This window comes from Mustela erminea, chromosome 10, assembly GCF_009829155.1.
Source record: "Mustela erminea isolate mMusErm1 chromosome 10, mMusErm1.Pri, whole genome shotgun sequence".
Classification (NCBI taxonomy): domain Eukaryota; kingdom Metazoa; phylum Chordata; class Mammalia; order Carnivora; family Mustelidae; genus Mustela; species Mustela erminea.
This window is the reverse complement of record NC_045623.1, coordinates 95,866,537-95,882,660: the sequence shown is the minus strand read 5'-3', so window position 1 is coordinate 95,882,660 and position 16,124 is coordinate 95,866,537. Positions and strand designations below refer to the sequence as shown.

At 55.3% G+C, this 16,124-nt stretch overlaps 2 protein-coding genes across 2 annotated transcripts; both read left to right on the top strand.

Moving 5' to 3' along the window:
- Positions 1-2,484: 2,484 nt before the first annotated feature.
- HTR6 (5-hydroxytryptamine receptor 6) lies at positions 2,485-15,851 on the top strand. Its single transcript, XM_032361150.1, is given in 4 exon segments — positions 2,485-4,294; positions 13,479-13,637; positions 13,838-14,176; positions 14,178-15,851. Coding segments are annotated over 4 exon segments (1,323 nt in total). The 5' UTR covers positions 2,485-3,580; the 3' UTR covers positions 14,289-15,851.
- Positions 2,504-3,577, top strand: LOC116600801 (wiskott-Aldrich syndrome protein homolog). Its single transcript, XM_032361152.1, has 2 exons — positions 2,504-2,865; positions 3,442-3,577. Exons 1-2 carry the CDS (start codon positions 2,504-2,506, stop codon positions 3,551-3,553), a joined length of 474 nt encoding a protein of 157 aa, XP_032217043.1. The 3' UTR covers positions 3,554-3,577.
- Positions 15,852-16,124: the final 273 nt, after the last annotated feature.

The following is a 16,124-nucleotide window of genomic DNA, read 5'->3' as shown; positions in this document are numbered from 1 at the left end:
CTCTTGATCTCAGGGTCCTGAGTTCAAGCCCCATGCTGGGTGCGGAGCTTACATTACAGAATAAAACACACATACACGAGCAAAATGATGGCTGTTCCTCTAGTTATTGAGAACGAAGATTGGGTCCCAACTGCTGGTGGCTGGGCTGATAGTTTTGCTCATTTATTCATCGAACAGATGTTTATTGGGAGCCCATTATGTGCTGAGGATAGAGCAGTGAACAAAACAGACAAATCCCCGGAATCATGGAGTTTAGGCAGTTAATCTGTGAGAGCATCTTTGAGCAGGCTTCACGGCCTCCCTGGCTCTTGGTTTCTCCATCTCCATAATGTGGAGCTCCGGTGAGCATGGAGGTCCAGGCCAAAGGCCTTCTGAAGAGTCACCTGTTCCACTGTGACATCAGCCTTCTCCTCCAGAGAGGGAACTCCCCGTGGCTAGAAGTAATCAAGCAAAGGCTGAGGATCCCTGGAGGCCCCTCTCTACCCTGAAAGGTTAAGGAAGTCTGGGGCTTTATTATTTCACAACATATAACAATAAACTTGTGAGTACACACGTGGAACTTTTGAAAAAAGTTCTTAAATTCATGATAATAGTGTGGCCACAAGGTGGCGCCACCACCCAGGCCCAATCTTGAAAAAGAAAATTAAAAAAAAAAAGAAAATGGTAAGTTAAGGGGCGCCTGTGTAGCCCAGTGGGTTAAGCATCTCATGCGTGGTTTCGGCTCGGGTAGTGATTTCAGGGTCATGAGATTGAGCCCCTGTTGGGCTCCATGCTCAGTGGGGAGTCTGCTTGAGGCTCTCTCCCAAACCCGTGTGCTCGCTCTCTCTCAAATAAATAAATGAATCTTTTTAAAAATTATAGTTAAGCACAGATCACAATATAACAAACGTCTGTGAACCTGTCACCCAGAATGAACAAATATTAACAAATCTGTCCTGTTTTCTTTGGGCCTTTAAAAAAAATAAATGAGGTTCCTGAGTCCGCAGAGCTGGTAAGCAACAGCAGTGGGATTCCAAGTCTGGTCTTTATGATTCTCAGCCTAGTGCCTGGTATCTTGTCCTTCGGGGCATGGCAGAAACTGTCACAGGGGTGTTACATGGGAGGGAGGACAGTTCTCCCTTTCCTGCTGCCTAGACCCATCTGTAGACCCTACGACTGGGACTCTGGGCCCCAAACAGTGGCTTGGGGGCGGGTGGGGCGCTGCAGGGTCATGAGGTTTTTGTCTTGGGTGTTAGGCAATCCTGAGTTTCAGTTCCACTTGGTCTCTTGCTCCTGGTGGACCTTGGGTGAGGCCCCTGGACTCTCCGAGCCCCTGTTTAACACCTACCTATCCGCATTATTGGTAGGAATAAGAGAACAAAACCCTTGGGACATCGCAGGAATCTTTTACATGGGGCTATGAATTTTCTCTTTCTGCGGAGGGAAAAAGGCCCCCTTCCCCTTCAGACTCCCTTTATGTTGCTTTTCATTTTCTTTTTTTTTTCTTTCTTTTAAAAAATATTTTATTTGACAGAAAGAAACACAGCGAGAGAGGGAGCACAGGCAGGGGACAGGGGGAGAGTGAAAAGGAGGCTTCCTGCTGAACAAGGAGCCCCATGTGGGGCTCGATCCCAGGACCCTGGGATCATGACCTCCGCTGAAAGACGCCTAATGACTGAGCCATCCAGACGCCCCCCCCCCCAGCTGGAATCCCTTTAGGATGACTTTACAAGTCTGTTACGCTTATTGTTTATTGTCTGTCTCCTTCCACTAGAACGAAACTCCACGAAGCTGGATCTTAGTTGTGGTTACTGTAGTGCCCTGACTGGCCAGAACACTGCCCAATATCTAGTAGGTGCTCAATAAATGTTTGTTGAATGATGGATGGAATCCACAGTACTGATCTGTGAAGCGTCTGGTAGTGACTCCTTTTTTTTTTTTTTTTAAAGATTTTATTTATTTATGACACAGAGAGAGAGCGAGAGAAGGAACACAAGCTGGGGGAGTGGGAGAGGGAGAAGCAGGCCTCCTGCTGAGCAGGGAGCCCAATATGGAGCTCCATCTCAGGACCCTGGGATCATGACCCCAGAGCAAGGCAGAAGCTTAATGAGTGAGCCACCCAGGTGCCCCCGGTACAAACTCTTCTTCGCTGGTGGGGAGAGAGCACGTTCAGGGGGTGCTCCACCTCTACCTGCAGTGCCTCTACCCCATCTGGCCTAGGGATTCCCAGATCTGTTCCCACTCTGTGTCAGACTAGGAGGACCGACCCATCAGACTTCATCCTTCATGTCCGGTGCTGTCGGGGAACGCTAGGTTTCTGCTCAAAGGACCCCGAGGAGGAGGTAACCTGCTGTTTAAAGGTTCCAAAAAAGCTATATGGGTTGTTATATATTATGTATACTATTAGATACATGTACATATGTGTATGTATGTGTGTGTGTACACATCTGGGTGTCAAGCGAGCTCCCCGGTAGCTCCCGATGGGCTGCGGACCGGCAGCTCCCCCACTGGGGAGCAGTCCTAGATGAAGGCAGCCACGGCCCCTCCTCTGAGTTCCTCCTGCGCCGCTGCCACGTCAGGTGGGAGAGGGGTGTGCGGGGGCGCAGGGGCGGTGGAGGCTGCGACCCGGAGGTGGGAGGACTCCGCGCGCTGGGGGGGGTCGGAGGCTCGGTTATCCCCGCCCACCGCGGGGCGGGGCGGGGCGCAGGCTCCGCGGCTCCGGGACCGCGCGCTCCTGGAAGCACCACCCGCTCCTCCGCGGCGCGGGCCCCTAGCGGAGCCTCCCAGGCTTCCTGGGCGCCTGCCCGGCCCGCGGCCGCCTCCTCCTTCCCCAGCCCTGCGGGGCCTGCCGCAGTCGCAGGCAGCGGAGCAGCGCGGAGCGCCCAGGTACCGAGCGCGGGCGGGAGCGGGGCCGGGGACCCCGCGGCCGCACGGCCGCTGCTGCTGCTCCTGTCCCGGCGGGCCGGCCGGGCATCCTCCCGCACGCCGCAGGGGGCCGTAGTCGCCCAAGCCCGGGCTGCCTCTGCGTCGGCTCGGAGACCTGCTTTCTCCACCGAGGGCTTTGCTCTGGCCCGCCCCCCGCCCTGCCATCCCAAGTGACCGCGGCTCCCCACCTAGCGCCCGGGTACAGCCACCTGCCGCGGAAGGGGCTGCCCCCTGCGGAGCGCGCTCGTTCGTCCCAGCTCCCGGCTCCTCAGGTCCCCGCCCCAGGCACGCGTCCCCGCCTCTCCCTTCCCGCCCTCCCCTCTAGGGTGCTCTGCCCCCTCCCGTTCAACCTCCCAGCCACCTGCAGTCCCTGATTTCCCGCCCGCTCTCTATCGGGGACTCTGCACCTCATCAGGTACCCCCTTCCAAATCCCTACCGTTTGCTCCGTGTCCCCACCTCACACCATATAACCCCTCTCCATCTTCCTTGGCTCGTTGCCCCTTGACCTAGTGCCCCTGTCCCTCTCTTCCCCCCAGACCCCTGGTGGCGGTCCGTTCTCACCGACGACGCCCACCCAGCCTCTGCTCAGGTCCCTCCCTCAGGCCTCCCGCGCATCCCACCTCGTCCTCCGGAGCCCCTCGCGCCTGACGTCCTCGCCCTCCGCCCCCTGCCCCCATGGTCCCTGAGCCCGGCCCCGCCAACCACAGCACCCCGGACTGGGGGTCGGGGCCGCCGTCGCACCCCGCGGGCAGCGGCTGGGTGGCTGCCGCGCTGTGCGTGGTCATCGTGCTGACGGCGGCGGCCAACTCGCTGCTCATCGCGCTCATCTGCACGCAGCCGGCGCTGCGCAACACGTCCAACTTCTTCCTGGTGTCGCTCTTCACGTCGGACCTGATGGTGGGGCTGGTGGTGATGCCGCCCGCCATGCTGAACGCGCTGTACGGGCGCTGGGTGCTGGCGCGCGGCCTCTGCCTGCTCTGGGCCGCCTTCGACGTGATGTGCTGCAGCGCCTCCATCCTCAACCTCTGCCTCATCAGCCTGGACCGCTACCTGCTCATCCTCTCGCCGCTGAGCTACAAGCTGCGCATGACGCCGCCGCGCGCCCTGGGGCTCGTCCTGGGCGCCTGGAGCCTGGCCGCGCTCGCTTCCTTCCTGCCCCTGCTGCTGGGCTGGCACCAGCTGGGCCGCGCGCGGGCCCCTGCCCCGGGCCAATGCCGCCTGCTGGCCAGCCTGCCCTTTGTCCTCGTGGCGTCGGGCCTCACCTTCTTCCTGCCCTCGGGCGCCATCTGCTACACCTACTGCAGGATCCTGCTGGCAGCACGCAAGCAGGCGGTGCAGGTGGCCTCGCTCACGACCGGTGCCGCCGGCCAGGCCTTGGAGACGCTGCAGGTACCTGGGACGCGCAGGGAGGCCCGGGCTTGGGGGATGGAGAGCCATGAGCAGCCTCTGGGTGCCCACAGGGCATCCGTCACTTAATATATACCTTTGCTGGTGACCTCCAAGTGGCCATTTCCAACACACCCGACTCTTCTGCGCTCTAGACTCAGTGCTGACTGTCCCCAGGACAGCTCCGCCAGCATGCGGGGTTGGCTTCCGGAAGGTAACATGGGCCAAGGGAATTCTGGGTGTCCCCGCCCCCACCTGCTTTTCTCCCTGTCTTTCCCATCACGGCAAGTGGGCACATCAGGGCATCACCCCACAGAAACTTAGGAATAATTTCTCTCCCTCATGCTCATGGGGTTCATTATCAAGGCCTGTTGGGGCTGTCCTCCCGAACACGCCCCACCTCTAAGGCCACCCTTCTGGCAGCCCACCATTGCTTCTTTCCCGGAAGCCGTCACTAGTCTCCTGCCGGCTTCCCCTGCTTCCGCTCCACACTCACTCAGGTCGACTCTCTGCCCAGGAGCCAGCGCTTGACAAAACAGAAGTGGTCCTGTCTCTCTTAAGATAAAAGCGGAGACCCCTGTCGGGATCCGGCCTGGGAATGTGCCTCTGCCAAGCTCTCCAGCTTCACCTCCTCCCCTTGCCTTCACCAGCCCTTCTGATGTTTCTGGAAGGCACCAGATTGTGGTCGGTGTCCAGGACTTGGCCTCGCTGTTCCCTCTCTGCCTGGCCGGCTCTTCCCCTGGGGCTGTCCTGCCTGCCTCCTTTTCAGCTCACAGGTCACCTCTCCCCAGCGTCTGTCCCGGACCGCCCTGTCTGCAGACCGTCTAAGCTCCCTCACCCTGTTATTCTCTATCCCAACCGCAGGTTTATGTGTCGACTTGGTCATTGTCTAGCTCCCTCACGAGAGTGTAAGCTGGGCGCATCCGGTGTGGTTTTGATCCTCATGGTACATCCTGGGTGCTCACTAATGACTTGTGAGTGCTAAGGCCCTGCGGTGACTGGAGTGGGGTTGTCTGCTCTTGTCACTCGGACCATATGGCACCCGAGTCTGACTGTCCATAGTTCTAAACCCCCAAAGAATGGGGCTTTAGCTTGACCAGGCCTGAGGCACAGAGAATTAGGGGGCAGGCCCCGAGGAAGGTCCTGAGGGCTTCTCTGGTCTTGATGTAGTCTCAGGGGGAGGAGCCTCCTGCAGGATGGGAGGTACTGGGGGTTTGTGTGGATGGTGGGGGGTGGCTGAAAGGCAGGCCTTGGGAGCAGCTTGCCTGACACCCCCCGACCCCCAGGCCCTGCGTCCTGGAGCTGCAGCTGCCCTATCAACCAGGGGGTCAGGCCTTCAGGGAACCCGAGGTCAAGGCTGCAGTCCTACTCCCTCCCTCTGTCTGTGCGCACTGGAGAACATTCCTGAATCCCAGTAGGTGGCTGTGACTCTCACTTGGTTCTCCAGCAGTAGAAAGGCCTCCCTGAGCCATGCACCCTCTCCCCCTGGGTTCTTGTAAAGGAGCGTTTCCCAAACTGGAGGCATCTGGAACCACGTGGGACTTTCTGCCTTCTCTCCACCCACCCACGCACCTCAGGGGCTCCCTTCTTCTGCATTTTGCATATTTCTCTCTGCTGCCTCACTTATCTTTTTCCTTCCATGCCTTGGTTTAGAAAGGACCCTTCTTATCTCTTCCGGAAATGGAAACTCGGTACCTTGGCCATAAACAGAAGGTGGTCCTAAAGACAGCTGCCGCGCACTCTTCAGGAACCCCAGCTGTGTTGCTGGAGTTCGGAGGGGAGGTCCGAGGGGCCCAGCCCCAGGCCCGCTTTCTCTTTGGTGCTATCGGGTTGTTAAAGACTGAGCGGCATCAACACCCACTTTCTCTTGACACAACCAGAAAAGGAGCTGGGAGAATGCAGGAAAAGTCTCATGTTCTCGCTCCGTCATTGAGTTCTCTTACGGGTCATCTTATGCTCCTGCGCCTCGGGGAGCTCTGCGCGAGTGACCAAGGATGTGAGGAGGTGGCTGTTCTTGGTGAGGTTGGGTTGGGGTGGGACGGGTCTGGATTCTCCGTGCCAGTGGTACCCGTGACACAATTTCTGTCCCTGAGGCTAACTGGCTGGTGCCAGGATTGGACCTGAGACTGTGGCCCGGAGCCCCGGGGTGCCGACCGCCGCAGTCCCACGGTTTCTCTGTGCCTGCCATGTACTGACACTGGGCTAAGCTTGTCCCCCAAACACCCACCATCATCCCCATGGGGCAGATGGGGAGACTGGGGTTCCGAGAGAGGGGAGGGGTCTGACCCCACCACTTCCCAACCACTCAGCTCCTTAGCCAGCCTCCTGTACGCCTGCTTTCTTTATTGTCGGCTCAACTGCCAGCATTTTGGGATTTTGTTCCTGGAACACGGCCTCTCCTCCATTTTCCTGGGTCACAACACCTTTCCTCCCACCCAAGCTGGCCTGTCCCAGAACCTAGGCTTCCAGCCGGGCAGCGGGAGCTCCAGTGCCTGGACTAAAGGAACTGATGAAAATGAACACAACTTGGGGTGCCTTGGACCCCTTTCCTCCAGTCCTCAGCCCTACTTAGCCCTGAGCTCCCTTCCCGAGTCCGGCTGCTAGCTTCTCCACAGGGGACAGGTGGGGGCACATGGGTTTCGGAAGCCCCAGCTCCTCCAGGTTTGAGGACGTGGTAACTGAGCAGGCTCGAGTATTTTAATCGCTCCTCCCACCCACCCCCCCACATCGGCCTCGTTGTGTGAACTGGCTTTTCAGAAGCCACTGGTTAGCTCGGCGGTCTCAGCCGGGGCTTCGTGGCCCTGCGGCTGTGAGGTAGGGGGTCTCCCTGCCAGCTGCAGCAGAGACTGGGCTGGGATGAAGAGCGGGGCACGGGGAGAGTGGCTTCAGAGTGAGTGAGATGCCGCCAGTGTAGGGGAGAGAGAGATGTGCAGAGATCTGTGCCGGGGCGGGACGCCGCTTGTCCTCGGGAGGGACCAGTGTGGGAGGTCAGCGATGGAGAGCGGCAGGGGAGAAGGAGGTCTGCCGGGTGTTTGCCTCCCCAGCCTCTTTGTCTCTGCGTCAGGACCTGAGCCTTTGGTTCGCAGCCCTTTACCCGCCGCCTCCCTCTGCACATCCTCTTCCTCCCCTTTTCCCACCCTTCTCCCCTCCAGGTCCATCTCGCCTGCTTCTCCGCCTTCTACATCTTCCCATCTGCCTCTCCCCCTTCTCTCCATCAGTCCCCCCCACCCGCCTCCTCCGCCAGCCTTTTCCACCCTCTCTCACCCAGCTCCGCATCACTTTGTCTTAGCGATCTGTCTTCCCTTCCATTGCTGTCCTTCCTCCTCAGAGGAGGAGGCTGTGATCACAGAAATATCTCAGAGGGGGAGGAGGGGGCTGAGCTGGGGAGAGGCTGACAGAGCAGCGAGGCTGAGCATGGCAGACTGGGCTGCTGATGGGAACAAGGGGGTCCGGGGCAGCCAGGGCTGGCTGTAGGAGCTTGGGCATCCGGCTGGTCAGGGGTTCAAATCCTGCTTCCAGCACTGCTGATGACTTTGGACAAGCCACTCAGCTCCCACTACCCCAGGAGCAATGCTACTTATGACTTGGGGCTGTTTGAAGGATCGGCGAGACGACGTATGTCAGCCTGGCACACACTAGGTGCTCAGCATGTGTTTGTTCCTCCTCTTTCCTCTCGGTGGTGAGATACGTGGTTTTGGAGAAGTCATCCCTCGGAGTGTCTTTAGGGGGAAAAAAAAAAAAAAACCTTTGTTGCTGCCAATAACAGCATCATCACCAGAATCAAAGAGCTGAGCCGGACTCTAACAACAGAAATGCTGGCTGATGCTTCTGTGGGGCTTACTGAGTGCCAGGCTCTGATCAGCTGACTCTGTGCGTGCTACCTTTGCTAGTCCTTACTACAACCCTGTGGGGCGGATGCCCCTGTGATGGCCATTTTACAGATGAGAAAGCTGAGGCACAGAGAGGTGAAACTCCTTGCCTGGGGTCACACTGCCAGTTAGTAACAGAGCCAGGATTTGAAACCAGACCATCTGGCTCCAGAGTCTGTCTTAGAACCCTCACACTACAAGTAGGTGATTATAAAAATTTTGAATTATACAGGGGAATACATAAATACACTTTAAAATAAAAATCCAGAGGGTGCCTGTCTGGCTCAGTTGATAGACCATGTGGCTCTTGATCTTGGGGTCCTGAGTTCAAGCCCCACGTTGGGTGTAGAACCTACTTAAAAAAATAGATAAAAAATTTTAAAACTATCCAACCATAGAGATAAGGTGAAAGAACCTCCCAAGTCCCACCCAGCCACCTTCGATTCCTAGGGATATTCTTACTGATTTAGGATGTGTCTTTCCACTCCTGTGTGTGTGTGTGTTTCCATGTTTGTTTATGTATCCAAAGAGACTTAGTGCTTTGTTTTGTGTATTTTTTTTTGTTTTGTGTATTTTTTTATTTTTATTTTTTTACTTAAAAATATTTTTTGAAGATTTTATTTATTTATTTATTTGAGAGAGAGCGAGTGAGAGCGTGAATGCACACAAGCCCGGGAGAGGGAGAAGCAGGCTCCCCGCTGAGCACGGAGCCCTAGGCGGGACTCGATCCCATGATTCTGGGATCATGACCCGAGCTGAAGGCAGATGCTTAACCAACTGAGCCACCCAGGCGCCCCTGTTTTGTGTAATTTTAAAGCAAATGGAGTCCTGTTGTACCTACCATTTTGAAACTTGCCATTACCACTTAATATTGGTATTATGTCTTGGAGATCTTGTCATTTGACCAATTATATTCTTGGAAACATCTGTGTGTCATCTATAATGGGAAGGTACGATTGTTTATTTAACTGCCATCTTTCTGTGCACATTTTGGCTGTTTCCAGTTTTTTCCAGGAATAGTGTTGCCATACACATGTCTGTGTATGCCGAGTGTACAGGTGTGCTTGGATATTTATCGCACGGGAAACCTCTCTGTGCGACTGCCTCCCGGAGAGGCACTGTCAGCCTGTCACCCAGGCGGCTGCCCTCGGCAGTGGTAGGGGCGTGCAAACAACAGCACATGGCCGCGAGGGCAGAGAGAAGTGGGCAGTTGCAGCTGGCATGAGCTAGACCTCAGGGTGAGGCTGGCGGCTGCCACTGGCTTCTGCCCCATGAGGGCCTCTGTGACAGTGCTGGGGTTTCTGTAACCCCCCGCATGCAAGCAATTTCTGGAGCTAGGAATGCAGTTTCTGGAGCTAGGAATGCAATTTCTGGAGCTAGGAATGACTTTGAATCCCAACTCAGCCCTTATCTGCTGTGTGGCTACGGGCAAGTTCTTTTGCCTCTCTGAACCTTATCGGCAAAATGGGGATACTAATACCTACCTCACGTCAAGGCTGAATGGCACGAGGAAGATCAGATGCTAACACACAGTAGTGCTCCTTAAATGCGGACAAAGTGCTGAATGGGGTCACTTGGAGTGCTTTGCTTTGAGGCCTTGTGCTGGGACAGTAGGACCTGGGGAAGGTCCCCTATCTTCTCTGGGCCTTCTCTCTTCCCTTCTGCTTGTGTTCTTGGGTTAAATCTTTGGGGGAGAAGAAGAGAAAGAAAAACCCAGGTTTCTCCCAGGAAGATTCCTAGAGAGGGAACCTGAGGCCATCTTTAATTCCTTCTCTGGAGCTCCTTTCCCAGTGATTGCCTCCCACCCAGATATCTCTCCAGGGTCTCAGTTCCCCAGTGCCCTAGAGCTCTGACAAGATCAGGGCTGTCTCTTGCCCCACCCAGGCTGCCAGAGGTCGGGGGGTACTGGTGTGAGTGGCTTCTCTGGAGATGGTGGCTCCCTCCTTCCCTATCATCTGTCCCCATCGATGGCAGCAATGTGAAAGCATGGCAGATCTTTGAGGGAAGCAGGAGGCTCTCCAGGCTGACCATGGTGGGGCCACAGGAGCCACACAGAGTCTACCCTGGGAGGGAGAAAAGGAGACAATGAAAGAGAAGAGCAGAGCCTTTCTCCCTCCCTAGCTACAGCATGGTGAGTCAGAGCATTTGTCCTGACATCTGTGCTGCTTTGGAGAGGCTGAGCTGCTAGCAGAAGGACGGGGCTCCTGAGGGTGCTCAAAATTCCCCCAGCCTCCAACACACAGCACTGAACCGACCTCAGGGCTACTGTGTATGTAGCACTTAACTCCGCGTCAGGCACTGTGCATGCATTTATTATCCAAAGCCTCGCAACGACTCCACAAGCTGAGTATTGTTTTTCCCATTTTACAGATGTGGAAACAGAGACTGTCTCAAGATCACAGAGCGAGTAAGTGGTAGAGGCATGACTTGAAGCCAGATCACTTGTCTTACAAGTCCAGCTCTTGCCTCCACACAAGGCGGCCCCACCAAGACGGAGGGGAGAAATCAAAGGCTTCTCTTAGGCTGTGCTTTGTGAATTTGTCCTTGGTATTCATATAACCAGATTTCACCTGGATAAACATACTGAGAGGTGGGAGTTACAGTGTGCTTCATCTCCCCACTTCTGCCTACCGCCATTCTAGCCTCCTTAATCTTAAAGATAGATAGCATCTACCTGGGCTTTCAGCACCATGGACAGGACCCTAAAGGGGAGGCAGGGAGAGATGGGCAGGGCTGAAAGGGGGCCTCTCTGCGCCAGAGCCGGGTGGGGGTTTGGCTTTGGTGCTCCCGGGACTAACACATCTTCTTGGCTTTGCCTCCTCCACCCCCTTTCCATCTGCGAAGGTTGCCTGGAAATCTGGTTCCCTTCCTGCCTCCTTCTGACTTTTTCAATTACTCTGTACTCAGCCCACCTCTGGCTCCCTCAAGAGCTAAGCTGGGCTCTCCTGCAGTATAGGAAATTTTGGAGGAGGGACACCTGGCTGGCTCAGTTGGAGGAACTTGCAACTGTGAGTTTGGGGCTGTGAGTTTGAGCCCCACGTTGGGTGTAGAGATTACTTAAAAATCTTTTTTGTTTAAGATTTTACTTATTTGGGGCACCTGGGTGGCTCAGTGGTTTAAGCCTCTACCTACTGCTCAGGTCATGATCTCAGGGTCCTGGGATGGAGCCCCACATCGGGCTCTCTGCTCAGCAGGGAGCTTTCTTCCCCCACCTCCTCTGTCTGCCTCTCTGCCTGCTTGTGATCTCTGTCAAATAAATAAATAAATAAATAAATAAATAAATAAAATCTTAAAAAAAAAGATTTTACTTATTTATTTGACAGAGACACACACACACACACAGAGAGAGAGAGAGAGAGATAAGTAGGCAGAGAGGCAGGCAGAGAGAGAGAGGGGTAAAGCAGGCTCCCTGCTGAGCAGAGAACTTGACGTGAGGCTTGATCCCAGGACCATGAGATCATGACCTGAGCCAAAGGCAGAGGCTTTAACCCACTGAGCCACCCAGGTGCCTCAAGTTTACTTAAAAATTTTAGAAAGAAAGAAAGAAAGAGAAAAGAAAAGAAAGAAGGAAGGGTAAGAAAGAAAGGAAAAGAAAAGAAAGGAAGGAGAAAGAAAGAAAAGGAGTAGAGGAATCCCTCGCTTCTAAAGGCCAGGCATGGCTCCAGGCTACACACATGACCTTTACATAGTTCAATGAACTGTGCATACCTTGGCATACTGGTATTTACTTAAATTATAAATGTAAGTTGGTCTCACTTTGTGTAAAACTAATGTATGAAAATCCAAATTGATTAAAACATGCGCTTTAGAGGGGGGTTTCTATGTCCCAGCTTTTGTGGGCATTGGGGGTTTCGTGGCTGGGCCTCAAGGTGGTCTCTGAATCCATTGGAATTATGGGATGTTTCTTCCTTCTCTGTGTGTGCATGTGTAACAGTTTATATGCTTTTTGTTTTCTGGGGAAATGTTTTGTAGATTGCACTGGATTCTCAGTGAGCTCAGGAGGTCGAAAAATTTGAGGTAAGAGCTGGAGAGAAGGATCGTCTAGTTCAGAGCTTTTTAGTGTTTTGGGACTGCTGGTCACCAGTCTGCAAACTCAAATTCTTTTTTTCTAAGTGTCTTTTTTTTAAAAAAAAGATTTTATTTATTTATTTGACAAACAGAGATCACAAGTAGGCAGAGAGGCAGGCAGAGAGATTGAGAGAGTGAGAGAGAGAGAGAGAGAGAGAGGAGAAAGCAGGCTCCCTGCCGAGCAGAGAGCCCAGTGTGGGGCTCCATCCCAGGACCACGGGATCATGACCTGAGCTGAAGGCAGAGGCTTTAACCCACTGAGCCTTCCAGGCGCCCCAGCAAACTCAAATTCTAACCTCCTCATGCCTGCATCCCCTTCAACAGCAGTTGGGGGAAGCTCCTTTCTCCTTTTCTTCCCCGTGCTCTAGCTCTTGAGGTCAATGTTTGGGAATGAAGATGTCTGTCAGTTCACAGTGTAATTTGAGTTGTTCAATGCCGAGGTCACTAGCACCCCTAGGAGTCTAAAATGGATTTATTGAAAACATATACTCCGTGCATGTGTTTTCAGAAAAGCACTGTATTCTGTGCAATGTAAGGGTAAGTGTGCAGGCAAAATCATTACTATCTTTACTCCCAAATATGAGAGAAATCTCTCTATGAAGAGATTGCCAGGTCCTGGGCAGTGGCACGGCCTCTTTGGTCAAGTATGGTTTAATTGCAACTAGTTGTTGAAGGGTCAAAGGCTTTGTGTGGTGCTGGGGCTTGTGGCCACATGTGTTGACTTGTACTGAGTGTTGTCCTTGGCGAGGTGGGCAGGGGCTCCCCTGAACTGATAGTGTTGGCTTTGTCTTACTATCCTTCCTAAAGCGCCTCGTGTCAGGGTCAGGGCTCAGTGCCCAGCCAGGGTCAGGGCTCAGTCTATTACTGAACTCAAGCCACAGTCTGGGCTAAGGTTGGGATCAGTGCTCTCCAGGGTCGTGGCTCCGTTTGAGACCTTGGTTATATAGGTCTCAATCTATGGCAACTATCCGGGCTTAGTCTGGGACCCTGAGCAGGGCTTGGTTTCTTGTTGATGTCGGTGCGTGGTCTAGAGCCAAGATCAAGGTTCGCTCTGGAGTCAAGGTCAGTTCTGCTGTTGGGGAACCTAGGGCTATATAGCTGGGCCTCAGTCAAGGATCAGAATGGCTCAGTTTATTGCTGGCACTAAGGCTCAGTCTAGAATTAGGATTGAGGCTTAGTCTGTGGCTGGGATCAGGGTCAGACTGGGGCTCTTCCTTAGGTAACTTATGGATGTGGCTTTCCTTCCACAGGTACCCAGGACCCCACGCCCGGCGATGGAGTCAGCTGATAGCCGACGTCTGGCCACCAAGCACAGCAGGAAGGCCTTGAAGGCCAGTCTGACACTGGGCATCCTGTTGGGCATGTTCTTTGTGACCTGGCTGCCCTTCTTTGTGGCCAACATAGCGCAGGTAATGCCACCCCAGGGGGCAGGTGGGTCCAGGCCTCGCTGGGGAGGCCCCGACCTGCACCCCAGCCCAGACATGGGGATAAGAGGAGGGTGGGCTGCCTCTTGGGGCATAGGTGTTTGTGGAGCCTCTCCCATCCATGCTGGCTGGGGTGGTCTGTGACCCTGCTCCGGGACCAAGCATGACGTACGCCATCTCTCCAGGCTGTGTGCGACTGCATCTCCCCAGAACTCTTCGACGTTCTCACGTGGCTGGGTTACTGTAACAGCACCATGAACCCCATCATCTACCCACTCTTCATGCGGGACTTCAAGCGGGCCCTGGGCAGGTTCCTGCCATGTTCCCGCTGCCTTGGGGAGCGCCGTGCCAGCCTCGCCTCGCCCTCTATGCGCACCTCTCACAGCGGCCCCCGGCCGGGCCTGAGCCTGCAGCACGTGCTGCCTCTGCCCCGGCCACCTGACTCCAATTCTGACTCGGGCTCAGCTTCCGGTGGCTCCTCCGGCCTGCAGCGCACGGCCCAGCCCCTGCTGCCTAGAGAGGCCCCCACGGGAGCCCCCAGCCTTGGTCAGGGCTGCCGCGGTGGTCAGTTTCTTCAACATCGATCCCGTGGAGTCCCAGCTGCAGCTCCGTCCACTTGGGGCTCCCACGAACTGACCCGGGCTTGGAGCTGGTCGGTGGGGAGCTGTACTGGATAGAACCAAGTCCCCAAGGCCTTGGACCAGCTCTTGGCTAAGGCTGGGAGGCTGCGGGTATCTTGGGAGCCCTCGGAGGGTCAGCGGGGGCACTAAGCCAGCCCCCACTGCCCCCCCACCTCGGGGGGAAAATAGCTGGTTCAGACGGTTTTTCTCCAGGATGCCTCACTGCCGAGTAAAACCTGTGCGTGTGTGTGGAGGTGGCTGGGGGACTCTGGCAGAGGGGAAAAGGACTTCTCGGTTCAACTTAGGGTGAAGACAATCATCTTTGACATTTCATGAGAGTGCAGGGGAGGGTTGCCTCTGCTTGCAGAGGTGGATGAGGGCTGGGCTGGCTCCCTCATTCCTCAAAGTGTAGTCCTCAGGCCACCAGCATTTGTGTCACCTCCTTGGAGTTTGTTATAAATGCATACCCTGACACCCCCCCCCCCCAAGACCTGCTGCGTCAGAACCTGCATGTTAGCAAGAGCCCCCGGTGAACTGTGCCCAGTGTAGTTTGAGACGTGCAGGTTTGGATGATCTTTAACTGTGAGGATGAGGATGTTCAGTCGGGACAGCATCTTGGGGCGGGGTGGGTGGGTTGTGTGTGGAGCCGCACAGAACCTGACCCAGGAGTCAGGAAGACAGAAATCTGAATCTCCGCTCCAGTACTCGCCAGCTCTTGCACAGGTCCCTTAACCTATCTGAGTCTGGTGTTCCATGTACAAGTGGGGGCAACAATGCCTGATCATAGGGTGTCACGAGAATTAGGAGAGCACGTACAGACTACCCAGCACCCACAAGGATTGCTGTAGGTGATACCTGCGGTTGTCAAACTCCCGGGCATCCAGCCCCGGTGGCCTCTCACTGTGGGCCAGAAAGGGCTGTTTGTTCCCCATTTTTCCCGTTTCCCTCCTCCTCTTCAGGCCTGGCCCAGATCCCACCACCTGACTGCCCGTGGCTCCCCAGCTTCTTGCTCTGGATGCTGGGTGGGGCTCCCGTCCCTGCTCCCAGGCTGCTGCACTGTCTCTCCTGGAGAGCAAAGCAGGAGCTGGTAGTTTCTTGCTCAACACCAGGAATAGGTCTCCCTCCATCCTGGACTTCCTCGGGCCTGGAAGGGAACCAGCTGATGGGGATACATCAGCCCAGGGCCCCACCTCCCCCTGGCATTGCCTGGGTCAGCCAGGGAAACAGGACTGGAGCCTGCTTAGGAACGCAGAGTGGAGCACAAGAAGTTGGTGTGGGTTGCTGCCCTCAGGCAGGTTGGTGAACCCTGGCATAGGGTCCTGGGTCCTTTTTGAGGGGGACTCTTGGTTCCCACAGTTTACCTGCCATAAGGTCCTTTTAGGTCCGAGTCCCCCCGGATCCATCACCCCACACTCCCAGGGAGCTGTCCATGCGTGGCCTGACGCTCTCCTTGGTGCTGATTAGATTCAACTCTGGCCCCAGTCACTGGCCACAGAGGGGCCGTGGTGCTCGTTGGGGCTTCCCCTCTGCCCCAGGCCTGCCTGTGTGGACTCTTAATAAACACTAGCTGAGGCAGTGACTGTGGTGTGGACTGGATTTGCCTGAGGGGCCCTGGGGTTGGAGAAGCAGCTGGTGAAGTGGGACGAGACCCTGGGCAACATGAGCTGTCTGGACTGGCAGAAGCGGTTCTATAAATATTTGTTGAATGAACAAGCAAACACACACACACACACACACACACACACACACACAAAATTCAGCTCTAATATTCTAGTTCCTTCTGCAGTCCTCCACTGGACTGCCTCCCCTGCCCCGCTCAGAGCTTGTCAATACTTCCTCTGCCTGGGTCCTG